Genomic DNA, 17967 nt, shown 5'->3' on the forward strand with positions numbered 1-17967 from the left:
AATTATTGTAAACTTGAGGTGACTTACAACTCTTACATTGTAAAAATTTCTGCCCTTGGTCACAAGGCCATGTGACCAGCTGTTTACCAACTATCGATACTTTAGTCTTGAGACAAGTAGGAAAGAGAACTCCTAAGTCTTGGGCATGGCCTCTGAGCAAGATGCTTTGTTCATTCAAATCACAGAAGAAACCTAATGAGGCAGATGTTGTTAGTTCCACTATGAACTGGGAATCCAAGACTCGGAGAGTTTAAGATATCCTAGCTAAAAAGTAACAGAACTGAATTTTAACTCAGTTCAGACCTGCCTGATTCTAGCAAGCATGGGATTTTTACTGCATGGCATCAACATCAAAATTATGTCCAGAATAACTAATCCTACTCTTTTCCCTTCAATAGAATGGATCTATCCTTATATCATCCCTATTGCTACTCTTGCCATAAAAACTAGTGTTACAGCTCCCTACATGTATAGCTTCTCCCAGTATCCCCCATAAGAGGGGAACATTTGTTTTAATTAATGAATCTACATTGAACCATCATAACCAACCAAAGTTCATAGTTTATTTTAGGGCTTACTCTTGGTGTTGTATTCCATACATTCTATGAGCTTAAACAAATGTATAATACACATGCATCTACAATTATAGTATCATACAGAGTATCTTCACTACCTTAAAAAGATAAAAACAAAAAGAACTAGCATTACTATCAGTTTTTGCTCTTGGCTTTTGTGGGTATTACCTTACTGGCCATGGTGTTTTTATCCAGGGAAGTTACAGAAGTAAAAACTCCATCAGAACCCACGGAGCAGTAAACCACCGACATCTGCTCTATGAGTGCTGGGCGTCCTGGGGTGTGTGGTATAAATACCAGCCTTTGGATCTTGTAAGGTGAGTTCTTAACCAGCTGTGAATATAAAGCTTATGCAGAATAATTAGGGCAGGCTGTGAGCTGGGACAAGCCAACACGGGGCAAAAAACAAACTGAGATGCACAGCTGACACTCAAATCTGGCTTCTTCCCAAGAGGGCAGCTCATCAGAGGACATGGATTGTTCTTGGTAAACCTGACCTCCTCCTGCCGAGGCTGGTGTTTCCTCTAAAAGGGACTTAGAAAGGGGTGTGTGAGATTAAACCAGACCTCTCACAGGATTCCGTAAGAAGCTCATCACCCACGTGACTGTTAGTGACAGAGTATCAACAACAATTGTTGAGAGGTAACACCGCTTACATGTATTAATGACAATGGACTATTAGTAACTCTTAGGCAAATAGGAAATAGAGGGTGCTGTCATTCTAATAACTGTTAGGCTTACTTTAATTTTCATTTCAAACTAATAACCTTTAAAGATTGTTTTAATCCCACAGGTCAAAAAAGTATCTGCATTTAACTTGAGATAATCATTCATTGATTGTTCTTTAATGGTCTATATATGCCCAACATTCTGGCACGGCAGTGTTTATTTTGTTTAGAGACTGATAATTCAGATTGGGTAATGACAATCCACACTTCATTGATTCCTTATTAAAAACAAAATCATACTTTATTTCTTAGACTAGATGGATTAATATCACTTTTCCCCGAGCCTTTAAAAAATGAGCCCAGAGGAAAATGAAATAATAAGACAACTCACCTTACATTTCATCTCTCTGGGTAGTCATTCTTCCTTCCAGAGTCCTTGTTACAAGGGTTTACTCCTGTTGACCCAATGACATTGATGAATTGTGACCCCTTCTGGGTACGAGTAACAAATGATCCACATGACCTGAGAGAGTGAAAAATGTTTTCTGAGATGAGACCATTTACTTTTGACTAGTCTCAATATGTGATAGAATAGAAGAGGGGAAAAAATCAAAGTCAGTCCTGGCAAAGCATCTCCCATCCATGACAGTTTCTTGATTAAGATTTTGCAATTTTTCGATGAGTATTAATTAACTATCCATTGTGTTCCTAGTACAAAACTAAGTACCATTGGCAAAGACAGAGAACCCATGGTCTCTGGCTTTGAGAAATTCATGCTTTCCTTCAAGAAAACCAGCCCTGCAAACTTGAAACAACTGGAAAACAAGGCTCTGCATAATTTGGTAACATGTGTGATAGAGGCCAAAAGTTTGACAGCAATTAGGAAAAATGGAAGGATGGATATGGGCCAGTGCCCCTGTGTAAGGCTCCATAGAGCTGAGGCTAGAAGAGCAGTGGGATTGGTGTTGGCCAAGGAGAAGGGGCATGAAAAACACAAGCAAGATTTGAATGGAATGATGTTGAGCAACTGGGGAATCACATATCTTAAATAGTTCCTGCCCTATATCTAGATTCTGCTTCCTCTCAAATCACACTGAGTACCTCCTCTGCCACTACTGCCTTCACCTGTGACCTGGACTATGACTGTTTTCCTCTACCTGCTCTTCCTTTTTCGTCTCTGGCCCTTCCATATCATTCTCTACCCTGGAGACAAAATGTGAATCTGGTCATGTCCCTTGTTGTTGTTCAGTCACGAAGTTCTGTCCAACTCTTTGCAAACCCCATGAACTGCAGCACACCAGGCTTCCTGTCCTTCACTATCTCCCAGAGTTTGCTCAAACTCACGTCCATTGAGTCAGTGAGGCCATCCAACCATCTCATCGTCTGTTGCCCCCTTCTCCTCCTGACCTCAATCTTTCCCAGCATCTGGGTATTTTCCAGTGAGTTGGCTCTTCACATCAGGTGGCCAAAGTATTGGAGCTTCAGCTTCAGTATCAGTCCATCCAATGAATATTCAGGGTTGATTTCCTTTAGGATTGACTGGTTTGATCTCCTTGCTGTCCAAGGGGCTGGATTGGCTAAAATCCTTTCACCATTTTTCAGTTTTCTCAGGACAAAAGTCAATGTATGGTCTGCAAGGCCCATCAAGGCTTAGCCTTTGCCTACCTCAACAGCCTACTTTTTTTTTAATTAAAAAAAATTTTTTTTTATGCAGACTATTTTTAAAGTCTTTATTGAATTTTTTTTTACAATATTGTTTCTGTTTTATGTTTTGGTTTTTTGGCTGCGAGGCATTAGCTCCCCATCCTGGGATCAAACCTGTACCTCCTGCATTGGAAGGAAAAGTCATAACCACTGGACAATCAGGAAGTCCCAGTCCATTTCTTGTTGTCAGTGTTCCAGCCACACTGCCCTTATTTCACCAACATCACTCCTACCACAGGGCCTCTGTTTCCTTTCCTGGAAAGACTCTATCCCTAACCCTACCTAGTGAACTTTCATTCATCAGCACAACAGTCACCGCCTCAGGGAAGAAGTCTTCCCTGGCTTAATTTGCCAGGTTGCCTTGTTATACATGCTTATTGCACTGTGTCCCTCTCCTCTCTTTTCCCGGTTTTGTAACTAGAAGCTTATTTCTTTGATTGATTTATATATGTCTCCTCTGTCACCCACAAGCTTCAGAGGAGTAGGGACCAAGCTTATTTTGCTCACCATTGTATTCTCAGCACTTAACACAGTATTTGGCATAGAGCAGGTGTTTTTTGTTGAATGAATAAATGAATTTATGTGTATATGAATATATGCTGTAAAAGTCTTCTGGAAGAGGAAGGTTTCTGTTGAGACATAGTAGGAGATATGATAAATAATTCATGATTTTTAGGAGCCATTGTGTAGGAGGAGAGCAGCAGACAGTATTCAGAGACAGATGGTCAACATTTGTCAACATTTGTCTAGAATGAGAATAAAAAATAATTAGAATATTCTTACACTGGACTAAGAAATAATTAAGCTCTAAGTTATGAAATGTGGGATAGAAAACACAATAATAATATTTAAGGAATAAAACCCAAAGAATTCCCTGGACACTTTCAAACTTCACAGACCACAGGGCACTAAGCAGACTGGTTAGTCTCAGAAAAATATTTATAGAAGTAGATGTTGATGCCTGTGAAAAGTCCTCACTTAAAAGGGAAGGTTGCTCTCAGTATTGATTCATACTGAGTCTCAGTAGAGTTCTTTATTAGTGATATCTTATGATTCTAGCATTGTAAACATCTTATAAAACTACAGACTATTAAAAGGGGGTGTTTAAAGGTTTTTGCAGTAATTTTGTTTACTATTCTTAAAAAAATATATAATACATACATTAACACACACTCAGAAATGGCAAAAATATTATATGTTGGCACCAAGTCTTCAAATTCCCCTGATTCCTCATAATTAACAGTATTATACATAATTTCCTGAATGAGCTGGGTTTATCCTATGTTTTCAGAACAAGCTTGTGTATGATCATGTTCTTGTATGAAAGGGTTCATACTATTTCTTTTATAGAGTAATAGGAAAAGAAGTTTAAGTCCAGAGCCTGGATTTGGTCAAACATTCCATTCTATTGGCTTAATTTGTCTGTATGGTTACCAGTAAGGCCCCCACAAAGTAAAATGACTGGTCAAAGTGTTAGAATGCCTGACTATAAACACTTCAATATAATTTGCAAGACTTTTATATCATAAACAGGCGGTACTTTGGAGAGAAGATTGGGTTGTACTTTGCCTGGTTGGGCTGGTACACCGGCATGCTCTTCCCAGCTGCCTTCATTGGATTGTTTGTCTTTTTGTATGGCGTCATCACTCTGGATCACTGCCAAGTCAGGTATGGAGAGCTCTAGGTGAGCCTGCCTTTGCTTATGTTTGGAGATGGGTATTTGTGGTTTGGGAGTGTTTACAGACCGTGGGTCCACTTAGCTATTCATTTTAACGTCTTTCCAGTCTCCTGGGAAAATTCTAAAGGTTCAATTCACAAAATCTGTCCACCCATTGCCCTTGCCGCTGTGGTCTCTAGCTACCAAGGTGTTCACTTTTATGGATATACAAGTCACTGTGAATCCACAGAGGGCTTCCCAGGTGGCTCAGTGGTAAAGAACCTGTCTGCCAATGCAGGAGAGGTGGGTTCAGTCCTTGGATTGGGAAGATTCTCCTGGAGGAGGAAATGGCACCCTGCCCTGGTATGCTTGCCAGGAGAATCCCATGGACAAGGAGCCTGGTGGACTACAGTCCATGGGTCTTAAAGAGTCGGACACGACTGAGCACACAAATGTGTATCCACAGAACAAATGGCTTTGATTCACTGGCTCAAAGTTGTTCTCTTTCTTACTTTTTTTCCTACTACTACTGCAAATAGTGGGTTAATTATCTTTTTATCAATTACGTGTTCTTACACAGACCTGTAAGCTAGACACCTGTAAGAAAGACATCTCACCAACTTGCTGGGACCTTGAGAATGAGTCAGTGTTAGCAATTGTTATCTTGGCTCTTTCACTAGAATATAGTCTAAGGTATTCATAGAGATCTTAATACAATGCTGGACAATGTCCTTAAATAAGAAATGTGCCTTTTAGAAGTGATTGCAAAAATAGAAGTGACCTAAAAAAATATTTTAATTTCTGGGGAAATTGTTAATGAGATGTAATTTTTCCTCCATAATTCATTCTTATTTATCATGCACATAGAAATTAAGGCTGGGACTTTTTTCCCCCCATTGTTTTCCCATCTATTTGTCAGGAAGTGATGGGACTGGATGCTATGATCTTAGTTTTCTGAATGTTGAGTTTTAAGCCAACTTTTTCACTCTCCTCTTTCACTTTCATCAAGAGGCTCTTTAGTTCTTCTTCGCTTTCTGCCATAAGGGTGGTATCATCTGCGTATCGCTAATGGTAAAAGCAACAATTTATTCTCCAGGGAAATTTGATAGTCCTTAACATGTGTTCATTTTAACACAATATAATCAAAGTATAAATTGTCAGGATGGGGGCCACATAAGGCTGGCACTTTAAGGTGTCTCATTTTTCCCATAATTAAGTATGAAATGTCTTCAAACCTGTGCAATATTGTAAATGACTCCTGTATAATCTGAGATATAACCATCAATGTTTTGCCTCATGTGTTTTCCTGAGCTTAACTTATTAATATGGAAAAGCCAAGAAACAGCCTGATAAATAAGTAGGTTTATCAAACTATAAAACTGTGTAGGCACTTGGTTACATTAATAACTAAGAAAAGGCTAAGAAGCTTCCAAGGGCAAAAATTTGATCTACTGACTCTTATTTACTGGTCGACTATTCTGGTGAAATTGAAGGGAAAGAAAATGCTGTTATGTCATCAAAAAGCAGTCCTTTTCTGTTCTGTTTTCCAGTAAAGAAGTCTGCCAAGCTACAGATATCATCATGTGTCCTGTGTGTGATAAATACTGTCCATTCATGAGGCTGTCAGACAGCTGCGTTTATGCCAAGGTAATTCCAAATATGCAGTATTTTAATTTTGCAGGATTAAATTTAATATATATCTTCCTGAGAGACAGTGGTGACCACATTCTTTCTGTCCATTTTGATCTTTGATTCTCAAGTTTATTTTGTGGGAGAGATTTATCTTTATCATTTAGTATTCTAATTCAGATATCTTTTTTATTGCATATGTGTTTTCAATGTTATAGTTCTGATTATTATCACAGGGAGCAAATAGAACAGTTGATAGAATCAGCGCAAGTTAAGTTCAGATCTTGACTGTGCTCTTTACCACTTGTCAGTGTAGGAGCACATTATGTAACCTCATCTGTGCCTCAGTTTTCTCATCTGTGGAGAACATGGTGACTGTTTTATTTTTTAAATGTGATAAGGTGTATGAAGAGCATGAAAAAAAGTGAAAGGGTTAGTCACTCAGTTGTGTCCCACTCTTTGCGACCCCATGGACTGTACTGTAGCCCACCAGGCTCCTCTGTCCATGGAATTCTCCAGACAAGAATACTGGAGTGGGTAGCCATTCCCTTCTCCAGGGGATCTTCCCAACCCAGGGATTGAACCCATGTCTCCTGCATTGCAGGCAGATTGTTCTACTGCCTGAGCCACCTGGTGGGTATGGTGCCTGGCAAATGACAAGATCTCAGTAAATGACAGCTGCTGTCATTTTCCTCCTCTTCGCCATCATTATTATCCAAAAGACCTAGACTGATGGCTAGCTCAGCTGCTTACTGCCTTGACCTTGCACATGTACAACCTCTTTGAGCATAAACTTCCTCATCTTTAAAGTGCAAGTGTTGATAGCTGCCCTCTCTGCCCCATGGCATGTCATGAGGACTAAAGAACTCAGTAGATGTGAAAGTGTTTTGAAAAAATTACGTAGAACCATTCTGTCTATGTGTTATTACATACCCCTTTCTGATATTATACCTTACTTTATTAAAGTTTTAGACATGTTCATTGAAATTCTAGGGTTTATTACTGAAGGGTAGTATCATTAATGTAAAGCAATGGCTGAAATATAGACTGATGAAGAGTTTTCCAAGACCCACTTAGATAGACCCACCTATCAGCTTAGCCAGATTTCAGGTATAAAAGGGGTTGGCAGATCTTATGTAACCTCCGCAATCACTGTGACTTGGATTTTTCTGTGTATACAGCTGGCATTGCAGAGTTTAAGTGTAGGAACATTTGATCGGCAGCCCAGGAGCCCGCCTGCCCATTCATGCTGTCTCTGTCCCTGCAGGTGGCCAGTCTGGTGGAAGGATAAGCAGCCAGCTGTGATTTTAGAAAGATCTGGGCTCTTAATATGTGCTACAAAGATCCAAAAAAGCACAAAATACTCTCCCTTCCTTTGGTGAACAAGCAGATAGACCTGCCTGGATGAGGACAAATTCAGTAGAGTGAGCTTGGGAAATAGAGAGGTGGTGCTGAGAATCAGAAGACTTTGTTCAGTAATATAATTTTGTTTAAAGATTGTGAGCTAAGCACAAATGACTCAGGTGTAAAAATCCTGCTTTTGAGGAATCTCAGAAGCCCATTTATTTTTTGCTTGGGGGTGTTTGTTATGTGAAAGGTCTGCCTTGAGTAAAAATCTTTTTTTAGGGGAGCTATAATAATTCCTTAAAAGGAGCATCATGAATAGTTTCAAGTGCTCAGATTTCATCAATGTCTGTTTCAGAAAGTGTATATTGCCTAGTTTGGAGTTTTTTGGAGGCAGCTGACTTCCCCAGATATCCTGTTATTTTAGCCCATGAGTGCTGGTCCCATGAAGAATCAGTCACTTAGGATGAGGGTCAGAAGCCAGGTCAGTCCTGGTGAGTTTACAGAGAAGAGAACAGTGTGTCCCAGGCACTGAGTGTAGGAATTTTCTGGCCAGTTTCATTTTTAAGCCTGCTTAGAACAAAGCAGAATTGGGAGAAGGCTCTCCCCCTTGACTGTAACCAACCATCCCTGGGGTTTAAGAGGGAAAACACTGAGAAGTGAAAGCCTGAGGCCAAATGGCCAGGCTGCACCTGCATCCCTCATTTCTCCAGCAAAACAGGACTCTCTGTGCATCCCTGACATCACCCCCTCGAATACCTACCCTCGTGGTTTGACCTGCTGTAGTTGATTGCTGAGGGAGGGGAAACTAATTTTCCAGTGACCACTGAGGTAGGGGCTAGAATGGAACTTACATATTTCTCTATCCTGTGTTCTCACTCTGCTTGGGAACCACCTCCACCCCCACCATCTCACACACACGTGCGTGCATGCACACACACACACACACACACACACTTTAAAGCAACCTTCTAACTCCCCTAGCATTTCTCAGGCTCTTTGTTTCTGTGTTTTTGTTCTGTCAATTCCTGAAATCGACTATCCTATTTCTCTGACTTTGATTTTGGCAGAGGGAGCCATCAGCTTATCCTAGCTCACCATCTTAGGAGGGACTGGACGTTCCTATTCACCCTGATAAACATATTTCCAGATTGGTAACTGCAGCTGGAAAACATATCTCTTCAAGTGTTTGCATACCAATCCCAGGGAAGGACTCCTATGGGCTGTATTTGAGCCACGTGACTCCTACTGACTTACATGAGAGAAACCTGTTACCCAGAGGAGGAAAGCTGATCCACACAGCCCAAAACAATGACAACCACAATCCATTCCAGAATCTTCCCTGATGGTGCAGGGAGTTTCCACCACGGAATACCCTAGCAAGGGGCACAAACTAACCACCTACCATTGGGACTTTCAGGCTTGATTTGATGCTGACCACCTGATGTACACAATGTAACACTTTTCTGGCATCAAAATAAATTGGCTTTAGACTTGTCTCACACTAAGTATTTAAATGCTGCCTATCTCTCCTGTGTTTAAAGAAATAAGTCATAAACTTGTGGAAAATTTTGAAATATTTTGTACTCTGATATAATAGGAAAAGACTTGCTTATACTTGGCACGTTCTCCAAGGGACAGTAAAGTATACTTTATAGAGAGCTATAAAGCACCAAAAAAAGGTTATGCTTTATGAACATATCAGTCATCATTTCAATTTGGCCTGACACTGGTATGATTTATCCTGGAGGTGGAAATGAGCTTGGCAGTTTTGCAACAAACATAGATATTTTTGTTTTCTGCCGTGGTGACTGCAATAAAATGTATTATTCTAGCAATAAAGTATTTGCTAGCTGTCTCTGTGTTATGAATAAGAGGTAAATGTAGTGATTACCTGAGGTTTTAATACAGGTAGAAGTGGTTTGTGTTAATGGGTTGCTCTTCTTTACAGTGCTGAAGTCCAGAGGGCAGCCCAGCAAATGTTTGTTCAAAGCTGTACATACAAAATAGACATGTTTTCAAAGAGAATAAATGAGGCATTAAAACCAGTGCTGGGAAAATCAGAAACCTTTACAGCAACATGAACACCTACCGGTCTTAAATACAAACCTATCCATAAGTAGATGCGTGTTAGTTTTTATAATGCACAAAAGGAAATTCTTAATAGCACCACTGGGGCTGCTGATCCATGCTCAACTAAGTGATACTCACATAAATGGAGCAAATTCTCTTTTCCATATCCAAACTATTTCACAGTTTGGAAAAAAACTTCTTCCTTATGATCTAAAAGGAATATCCCCCAAAGAAACCCTTTAAAATTCATTGTATCATCAGAGCTATTTTTCCAGAATGTGAAAAATGTGAATTGGAATATTGTATATAAGACATTGGTTTAACTGTGATTCATGTTCCCAGGTAACCCATCTTTTTGACAATGGAGCCACTGTTTTCTTTGCTGTTTTCATGGCAGTCTGGGGTAAGTGTTCTACATTTGTATGACTTGAGTTCCCATCATTTGCTCTATTATATGTTCTTTAAAATCTGATTTTGAATATGAGAGGAAGAAGCAAAGTGAATTCAGTTTGGCTGTTCTGTTAGACACAAGTTAATAAATAATTCATTTGGTTTATTTTTAAGGTGATGTTTTACAGGACAACATGTCTTCTTTCTCTTAAGCCTTCCAACAATTTCATCAGCATTCCATTATTGGAGTAAAATTCACCTTCTGTTGGAGACAAAAGTAAAGATTATAGTATACCAAAAGGTCTGATGGTTAAGACCTGATTACACATCTCAGTGTATATGGGACTTTCTAATGTGAGTGGAATATTTTCATCTGACTAGTGTGTGAATACTCACCTCTAGGATTCTTCCAGTTCTGGTCAGAATGACTCCTTATACACAAGAGCTACTTGCAATGCTGAATTGAGTCCTTTTAAATAGTTTCAAGCCAATAGCCATAAAATAACAAGGTATGATGGAATGTTCACTGAAAGAATTATTTAGCCCAAAGGAGTTACTTCACCCACGTTTGGGTTTAATAGTATCTTCCTCAGTACCATGCATTTCAGTCGCTCAGTCGTGTCTGACTGTTTGCAACCTCATGGACTGCAGCATGCCAGGCTTCCCTGTCCATCACCAACTCCCAGAGCTTGCTCACACTCATATCCATTGAGTTGGTGATGCCATCCAACCATCTCATCCTCTGTTGTCCCCTTCTCCTCCTACCTGCAGTCTTGCCCACCATCAGGGTCTTTTCCAATGAATCAGTTCGTTGCATCAGATGGCTAAAGTATTGGAGTTTCAACTTTAGCAGCAGTCCTTCCAGTGAATATTCAGGACTGATTTCCTTTAGGATGGACTGGTTGGACCTCCTTGCAGTACAAGGGACTCTGAAGAGTCTTCTCCAACACCACAGTTCAAGAGCATCAATTCTTCGGGACTCAGATTTCTTTATGGTCCAACTCTCATATCCATACATGACTAACTGGAAAAACCATAGCTTTGACTAGATGGACCTTTGTTAGCAAAGTAATGTCTCTGCTTTTAATATGCCATCTAGGTTGGTCATAGCTTTTCTTCCACAGAGCAAGCGTCTTTTAATTTCATGGCTGCAGTCACCATCTGCAGTGATTTTGGAGCCCAAGAAAATAAAGTCTCTCACTGTTTCCCCATCTATTTGCCACAAAGTGATGGAACTGGATGCCATGATCTTAATTTTCTGAATGTTGAGTCAAGCCAACTTGTTCACTCTCCTTTTTCACTTTCATCAAGAGATTCTTTAGTTCTTCTTCACTTTCTGCCATAAGGGTGGTGTCATCTGCATATCTGAGGTTATTGATATTTCTCCCAGCAACCTTGATTCCAGCTTGTGCTTCCTCCAGCCCAGCATTTCTCATGATGTACTCTGCATATAAGTTAAATAAGCCGGGTGAAAACATACAGCCTTAACATATCTTCCTAGTAAAATAATTATAGAGCTTTAATTTAATCATATATAAAAGTCTGAACAAATTCATAATAAGTGATGAATGGTGGTTTCCTTTGGAGAGGAGGTTATCTTCATGGAAAGGTAAGTGAACAGTGAGGAGAGACCTTTTACACTATGTATTTTCAATTTGGTTTGAATGGTTTTTACAACATTTATGCATTTCTTCTAGTACATAAAAGGCCAGAAATCTTAATTTTGAGGTTATTGAACTCTACTCACTCAGGGCTTAGGTTCATGTTGTTCCTTATGTCTAGAATGAATATTAGAATCTTTGCCAACTTTCAAGGCCCAGCTGAAATGGCATCTTTTATTTATTTATTTTTTTTTGAAATGGCATCTTCACCAGCCAGACAGTGTCTTCCTCCTTTGAACTTTCATAGCATTTGGTTTATGCCCATTCTTTGGGCACTAATAATAATTTGCATACACAGTTTTTCTCATAGGTTCATGGTCCACAAGGACCATTATGGTCATGGGAGTCCTTATACATTTCTTTTAAAGACAGAGAGATTAATGTTTATTGGATGGATGGACAGATGGATAAATGGATGGATTGGGGGAAAAGAAGGAAAAGAGAACAAAATTATCAGAAGATTTTATTTTTAAAAAAATACTCATTTGGTTGTGTTGTTTTTAGTTGCGGCACATGGGATCTTTTGTGTCATATGGGATTTTTGGTGCATGGCCTTTGTAGTTGTGGTATGCAGGCTTAGTTGCCCTGAGGCATGTGGAATCTAAGTGCCCCAACCAGGGATCAAGCCCACATCCCCTGCATTGCAAGGCAGATTCTTAACCACCAGACCACCAGGGAAGTCCCACCGAAAGAATTTCTTTATGAGACAATGAATATGTTTAAATGGCCTCTTTGACAAGTAGAAATATAAACCCTTGTTCTCTTTAGGGGGCTTGTCCTATATATTTTATGTCTTCTTTACTTCAAGCTCAGCACCCCACTCCAGTACTCTTGCTTGGAAAATCCCATGGACGGAGGAGCCTGGTAGGCTGCAATCCATGGGGTCGCTAAGAGTCAGACACAACTGAGCGACTTCACTTTCACTTTTCACTTTCATGCATTGGAGAAGGAAATGGCAACCCACTCCAGTGTTCTTGCCTGGAGAATCCCAGAGACGGGGGAGCCTGGTGGGCTGCCGTCTATGGGGTCGCACAGAGTCTGACACGACCGAAGTGACTTAGCATAGCATTACCTCAAGCTCTTCAAAAGAAAATTGTCCCACCCACCACAGCTCTGTTGAAGGGACTTTTTTGAACCCTATGATACCAGTTCCTCTCACCCAGTGGGTGTTTGTCCCAGGAGTAGTCAAACCATCGGTTGGTGAAAGTGGCCTGGGAGAAGTTCTGAGGTTCTGGCCAAACAGGAACTGGTAGTGCCACCCAGAGTCTTATTCTTAAGAATGTGACTTGGAGAATGTTGAAGGACACTGGGAATTGGTAGTAGAAACTGACACGGAAAGATGCAGAGAGGGAAGAAGGGAGAGAGACTGACAGTGGCTAGCAGTGAGGGCCAGGAGGAATCCTGAGCAGACTGAAGTTATGATTGATAACTGATATCAATTGATAATTGATAACTGAAGTTATCAATCAGAACCTAGAAATAAGCAGAAACAAAGAACTAGTGGAAGAAAATTATACTAGAGGGTACAGAAACCAACTGGTAGCCAACTTGGAGAAAACGCAAGACAATCCCCCAGAGAGAAGCAGAGAGAGAATGTAGCCAAGTCATGTGAAGTATCAGGGTGAAGCCCCAGGGTCTCTTATGTCTATAATCTCTCAAGCTGTTGGCTTCCATATCCTGTCTGAATAGGTCCAGTCTTTTAATTCCCGTGGGATTTCTGCCTCCTCTGGTGGGCCTTGCAAAAGCCCTCATGATTTGTGCTACCCATTACTGTATCTCTTGCAAACAATGGAAGCTAACCATAATAGAGTTTTGGATACAGGAATGACCTCTCAGGTCAAGAATGTGTATCTGGCTTTTCTAGAATGTACTGGTAACCATGATCATGAAACGTAATAAGCCATCCAGTACTGCAGTTTTGCCATGGTTACAAATGAGGAGACTGAAAAAGTACTCATTTCCTAAACCAATGGTTTCCAAACTTCTTCAAGTCATGACACGTAGAAAGTGATAATACTTGTACAATATGCTAATGTCCATGAAGGAGCCTGCTTGTGGCCAGGTATAATACTGCCTTAAGCCTCCTAGCCCTAGTTGCCTCCCAAACTGTGGGATTAGTACCTCTTGCAAACCTATAATCTATTCCTGGCACACATATGGGGAAGCTGTGCTTTGGACTACAGGTCTACTGTGTAATGAGTTAACACTTCTGTAGAGAGAGTAGTGTTCTGGAAGAATTGATACCTAAAACTCCCTTGCCCACTTCAGTGTCCCATCAATTTAACATACACTTGACTGAAATCATATTTTCTTCTCCCATAGTTACCCAGAACTAAAATTCTGGTAGAATGATAATTGTCTGTAAGGTAGAGGTTGTCATCGCCACCCCTCACCCAGTACCACCATTATAAAGGGATGGCATTCCTTCCTTGCAAGTTGGAACATTTTATACTGGGGACAACAGATAGATTTTATTATTTTATCTCTGCCAACCTCAGTGGACTGAAGTGAAGCCTGAAGCATGGAGGCTGCAAGTAGGTGGGCTGGAGATCTGACAGCACTCGTGCGTTGGAGGGTATTCATTAAGAATCTGATAGATGTTGTGTAATAACCATTGAGCACAAGGGAACATTTTGGGGCCGCTCCAGGCAAGGCAAGCCTGGAATAATTCATTTCCTGAATCACTTTGTCTTCATTGACACCTTCCTGTTTAAATCCTGTATTGTTCCCAGAAGTAAGCTAGTTTGAGAAAAAGAATGATTTATCCCAGGTGTTTTCTTTGTAGGTAGGACTTTGCCTCTTGCAGAAATCTAGACTTGCCAATAATAGTAACACTTACAATAACACAAGCCTTTACTAAGGGCTTACTGCATCCTGGACACTGTGCTAAGCATTGTACAGCATCACTTCAGTTAATCTGTAGAGCAACCTTTGACAAAGGGACTGTCACTATTCCCATGTGATAGACGAGAGAACTGGGCAATAGATAGACAGTGGTAAGGCCAGGAGTTAAAATGGGACAAGCTTAGCTCCTCCACTGCACCACTAGGATCACGTGCTGTCTGTAATCCTGTTTGCTTCTGCTTCAAAGAGCTGGATTTTGAGATAAAGCACTGTTACACTCTTCCTGAGCCTGCTATAAATGCCGCTTTGTGACGGCAGTGTTCTGTAAAAGCGTGTCAGTTCTAACCAAGCTTGGTTTAATGGCCTCAGGACCAGCCTTTACGATCGACAAGTTACAACATTTAGGAAAACACATGCACTTTATTTCGGGAAATTGCTGGATATGGAGATGACAGAACAGATGTAAGTGGTTTACAAGCCCTCGGAAGGGATGAAGTTGATGTGTTTGCTTTGTTGCCTTTTGCTTTGTGTTCACCAGAGAAACAATACGGTTCCATTTGGAAACCATCTGTAGCACTCGGGAGGGCCTTTGTGCGGGGTTAGAAATCTTGACAGAGCTCTCTACCACCTTGTTCTTATATGTGTGTACATGATGGCAGGGCCTCCTGGGGACCCGAGAGGTACTGGATTGGCCAAAAAGTTTGTTTGGGTTTTTAGTAAGCACTTACAGAAACCTGAATGAACTTTTTGGTCAACCCGGTATACTATGAGCCTAGGGCTCTGGGCTTGAATCCGAGTGGTTTAGAAAGATTCAGGGACCAGAACATTTATGGCTTAAATTAGCTCTCTCCCTAGGGGAAAATAAAATGAGTCGTTGGAGAGTCTGATACTGGCAGAGATTCGCCAGGAAGCATATTATCTCCCTCTCTTCTCTTTTTGTTCTCCTTCCTCTGTTGTTTGTTTCTTCCTTTTTTAGCATTGCCGAAAATTAAATTATCCCCAGTAAACAAACAAATCAAGCTCCTCAGAGCTTTCCAATCAAAATAAAAAGTTTGTGGTTGTTTAAATGCAAATTCAAAGATTCTGTATATGGTCTCATTAGTGATTGATGAATGAAGTATGTCTCATTTTTTTACATGAATTATATAATTTGTCTTTGTTTTTAGATATTTACACTAATTTTATTTTTTATACTCATATCATCCAACAAAAACTGGTGATTATATATTCAAAAAAAGAAAGATACACATTTACTAAATGCCTATTAGGTACATAAGTACAGTCACATATGACATGTCATCGATTTCTTATAACCCACCAGAAAGAAATTAATATTTCCCTCTTGAAGATATTGAGGCTCAGAGAGGTTATGTTTATGTAACTTGACCCAAGATTACCTAAGCAGCTGGTAAGTGGCAGAGTCTTGAATTTAAACCAGATCTAATCTTTATTTTCTTGGGCTCCAAAATCACTGCAGATGGTGACTGCAGCCATAAAATAAAAAGACGCTTGCTCCGTGGAAGAAAAGCCGTGAACAACCTAGACAGCATATTAAAAAGCAGAGACATTACTTTGCCAAAAAAGGTCCATCTAGTCAAGGCTATGGTTTTTCCAGGAGTCACGTATGAATGTGAGAGTTGGACTGTGAAGAAAGCTGAGTGCCAAATAATTGATGCTTTTGAACTGTGGTGTTGGAGAGGACTCTTGAGAGTCCCTTGAACTACAAGGAGATCCAACCAGTCCATCCTAAAGGAAATCAGTTCTGAATATTCATTGAAAGGACTCATGCTGAAGCTGAAACTCTAATACTTTGGCCACCTGATGCTGGGAAAGATTGAAGGCGGGAGGAGAAGGGGACAACAGAGGACGAGATGGTTGGATGGCATCACTGACTCAATGGACATGAGTTTGAGTAAACTCTGGGTATGATGGACAGGAAAGCCTGGTGTGCTGCAGTCCATGGAGTCACAAAGAATTGGACATAACTGAGCAACTGAACTGAATCTGCCAAACTCAGAGTTGTACCAAAATATGTCCATGGTGGCATGCACCTTCTATAGGCTGTTATAAGATTTCATTACTCAGCAGACAGTGTATATTCTCTGTCTCTTGGCACTGGGTTTACCCCCCAAAATGAATAAGATGTGATCTGTGCTTTCAAAAGTTGGTAATTATAATAGTGGGCATTAAGTCTGATTTATGAAGGGACAGTGAGGGTCCATGCAGCCAACTTCCTTAGGCAAAAAGGAAAAGGAGAAAAAGTTTCACCCAAGGAGAGATGTTAGAACCAGGTCTTAAATTTGCCAGACAAAGGAGTGGAGTCAGGGAGAAGTTTGAATAACATTCTGAGCTGAAAACTGTGTGGACAAAACTCTGAAAAGGAATGCTTGAACACTCCATGTGCTAGGGACATAGAATTTATCTTAGTTTCCTAAGGGTGCTGTAATAACATGCCACAAAAGTAGGTGGCTTAAAACAACAGAAATTTATTCTTTCACATTTCTGGAGGCAAGATGTCCAAAATCAAGGTGTGAGCAAGGTGGGTTCCTTTGGGAGGCTCTGGGGGGGAACCTGTTCCATGCCTTTCTCTTAGATCCTTGTGATGCCCAGTGATCCTTGGCTTGTTGACACATCAGCCCAATCTCTACCCCGACCTTCACCTGCATTCTCCCTGTGTCTTCACATGGCAGTATTCTTATATATGGGCACTAATCATATTCAGTTAAGGGCCCACCTACTCCAGGATGAACTCAACTAGTTAATCTGTAGTTACTTTATTTCCAAAGGAAGTGACATTCTGAGGTTGGGGTTTGAGACATAAAAATATTTTTGCCAGGGGGGACAAAATTCAACTGTAACAGTGCATGTTGAAGCCTGAATCCTGCTTACCACAGGACATCTGTACCACAACAGAGAACCATGGCTTCACCCTGTGGGCAATAGAAAGCCAAGTGACGTTGTAAACTTGGATGTGGCATGATCAGTTGTGTTTGGGAAGCAACTGTGGCAACAGTGGAAGGGGTAAAAGTGGGGACCAGTAAGTAGCAGGGAGCCATTTAGAAGGTTGTTCCAGGGCTCAGTCAAAATTTTATGCAGAATTGGGTATCAGCTTCTGCCACTGCTGCTAAGTTGCTTCAGTCGTGTCCGACTCTTTGCGACCCCAGAGACGGCAGCCCACCAGGCTCCCCCATCCCTGAGATTCTCCAGGCAAGAACACTGGAGTGGGTTGCCATTTCCTTCTCCAATGCATCAAAGTGAAAAGTGAAAGGGAAGTCGCTCAGTCCTGTCCGACTCTTCGCGACCCCATGGACTACAGCCTACCAGGCTCCTCCATCCATGGGATTTTCCGGGCAAGAGTACTGGAGTGGGGTGCCATTGCCTTCTCCACAGAATAAGAACATTATACATAAAAATGTTTTCCT

At 40.7% G+C, this 17967-nt stretch overlaps 1 protein-coding gene across 11 annotated transcripts in view; it reads left to right on the plus strand.

Annotated features, from left to right (window-relative positions):
• Positions 1 to 17967, plus strand: part of ANO4 (anoctamin 4) — a 432231-nt gene that overhangs the window by 344987 nt on the left and 69277 nt on the right. For all 11 annotated transcript variants that reach the window (XM_019961160.2, XM_070789603.1, XM_070789604.1 and 8 more), the window contains 4 exons: positions 771 to 892; positions 4481 to 4615; positions 6155 to 6251; positions 9993 to 10053. In XM_019961160.2, the coding sequence (XP_019816719.2) occupies positions 771 to 892; positions 4481 to 4615; positions 6155 to 6251; positions 9993 to 10053 (415 nt within the window). The remainder of the gene's footprint in view (positions 1 to 770; positions 893 to 4480; positions 4616 to 6154; positions 6252 to 9992; positions 10054 to 17967) is intronic.

The sequence above is a fragment of the Bos indicus genome, chromosome 5 (genome assembly GCF_029378745.1).
Source record: "Bos indicus isolate NIAB-ARS_2022 breed Sahiwal x Tharparkar chromosome 5, NIAB-ARS_B.indTharparkar_mat_pri_1.0, whole genome shotgun sequence".
NCBI classification, from domain to species: domain Eukaryota; kingdom Metazoa; phylum Chordata; class Mammalia; order Artiodactyla; family Bovidae; genus Bos; species Bos indicus.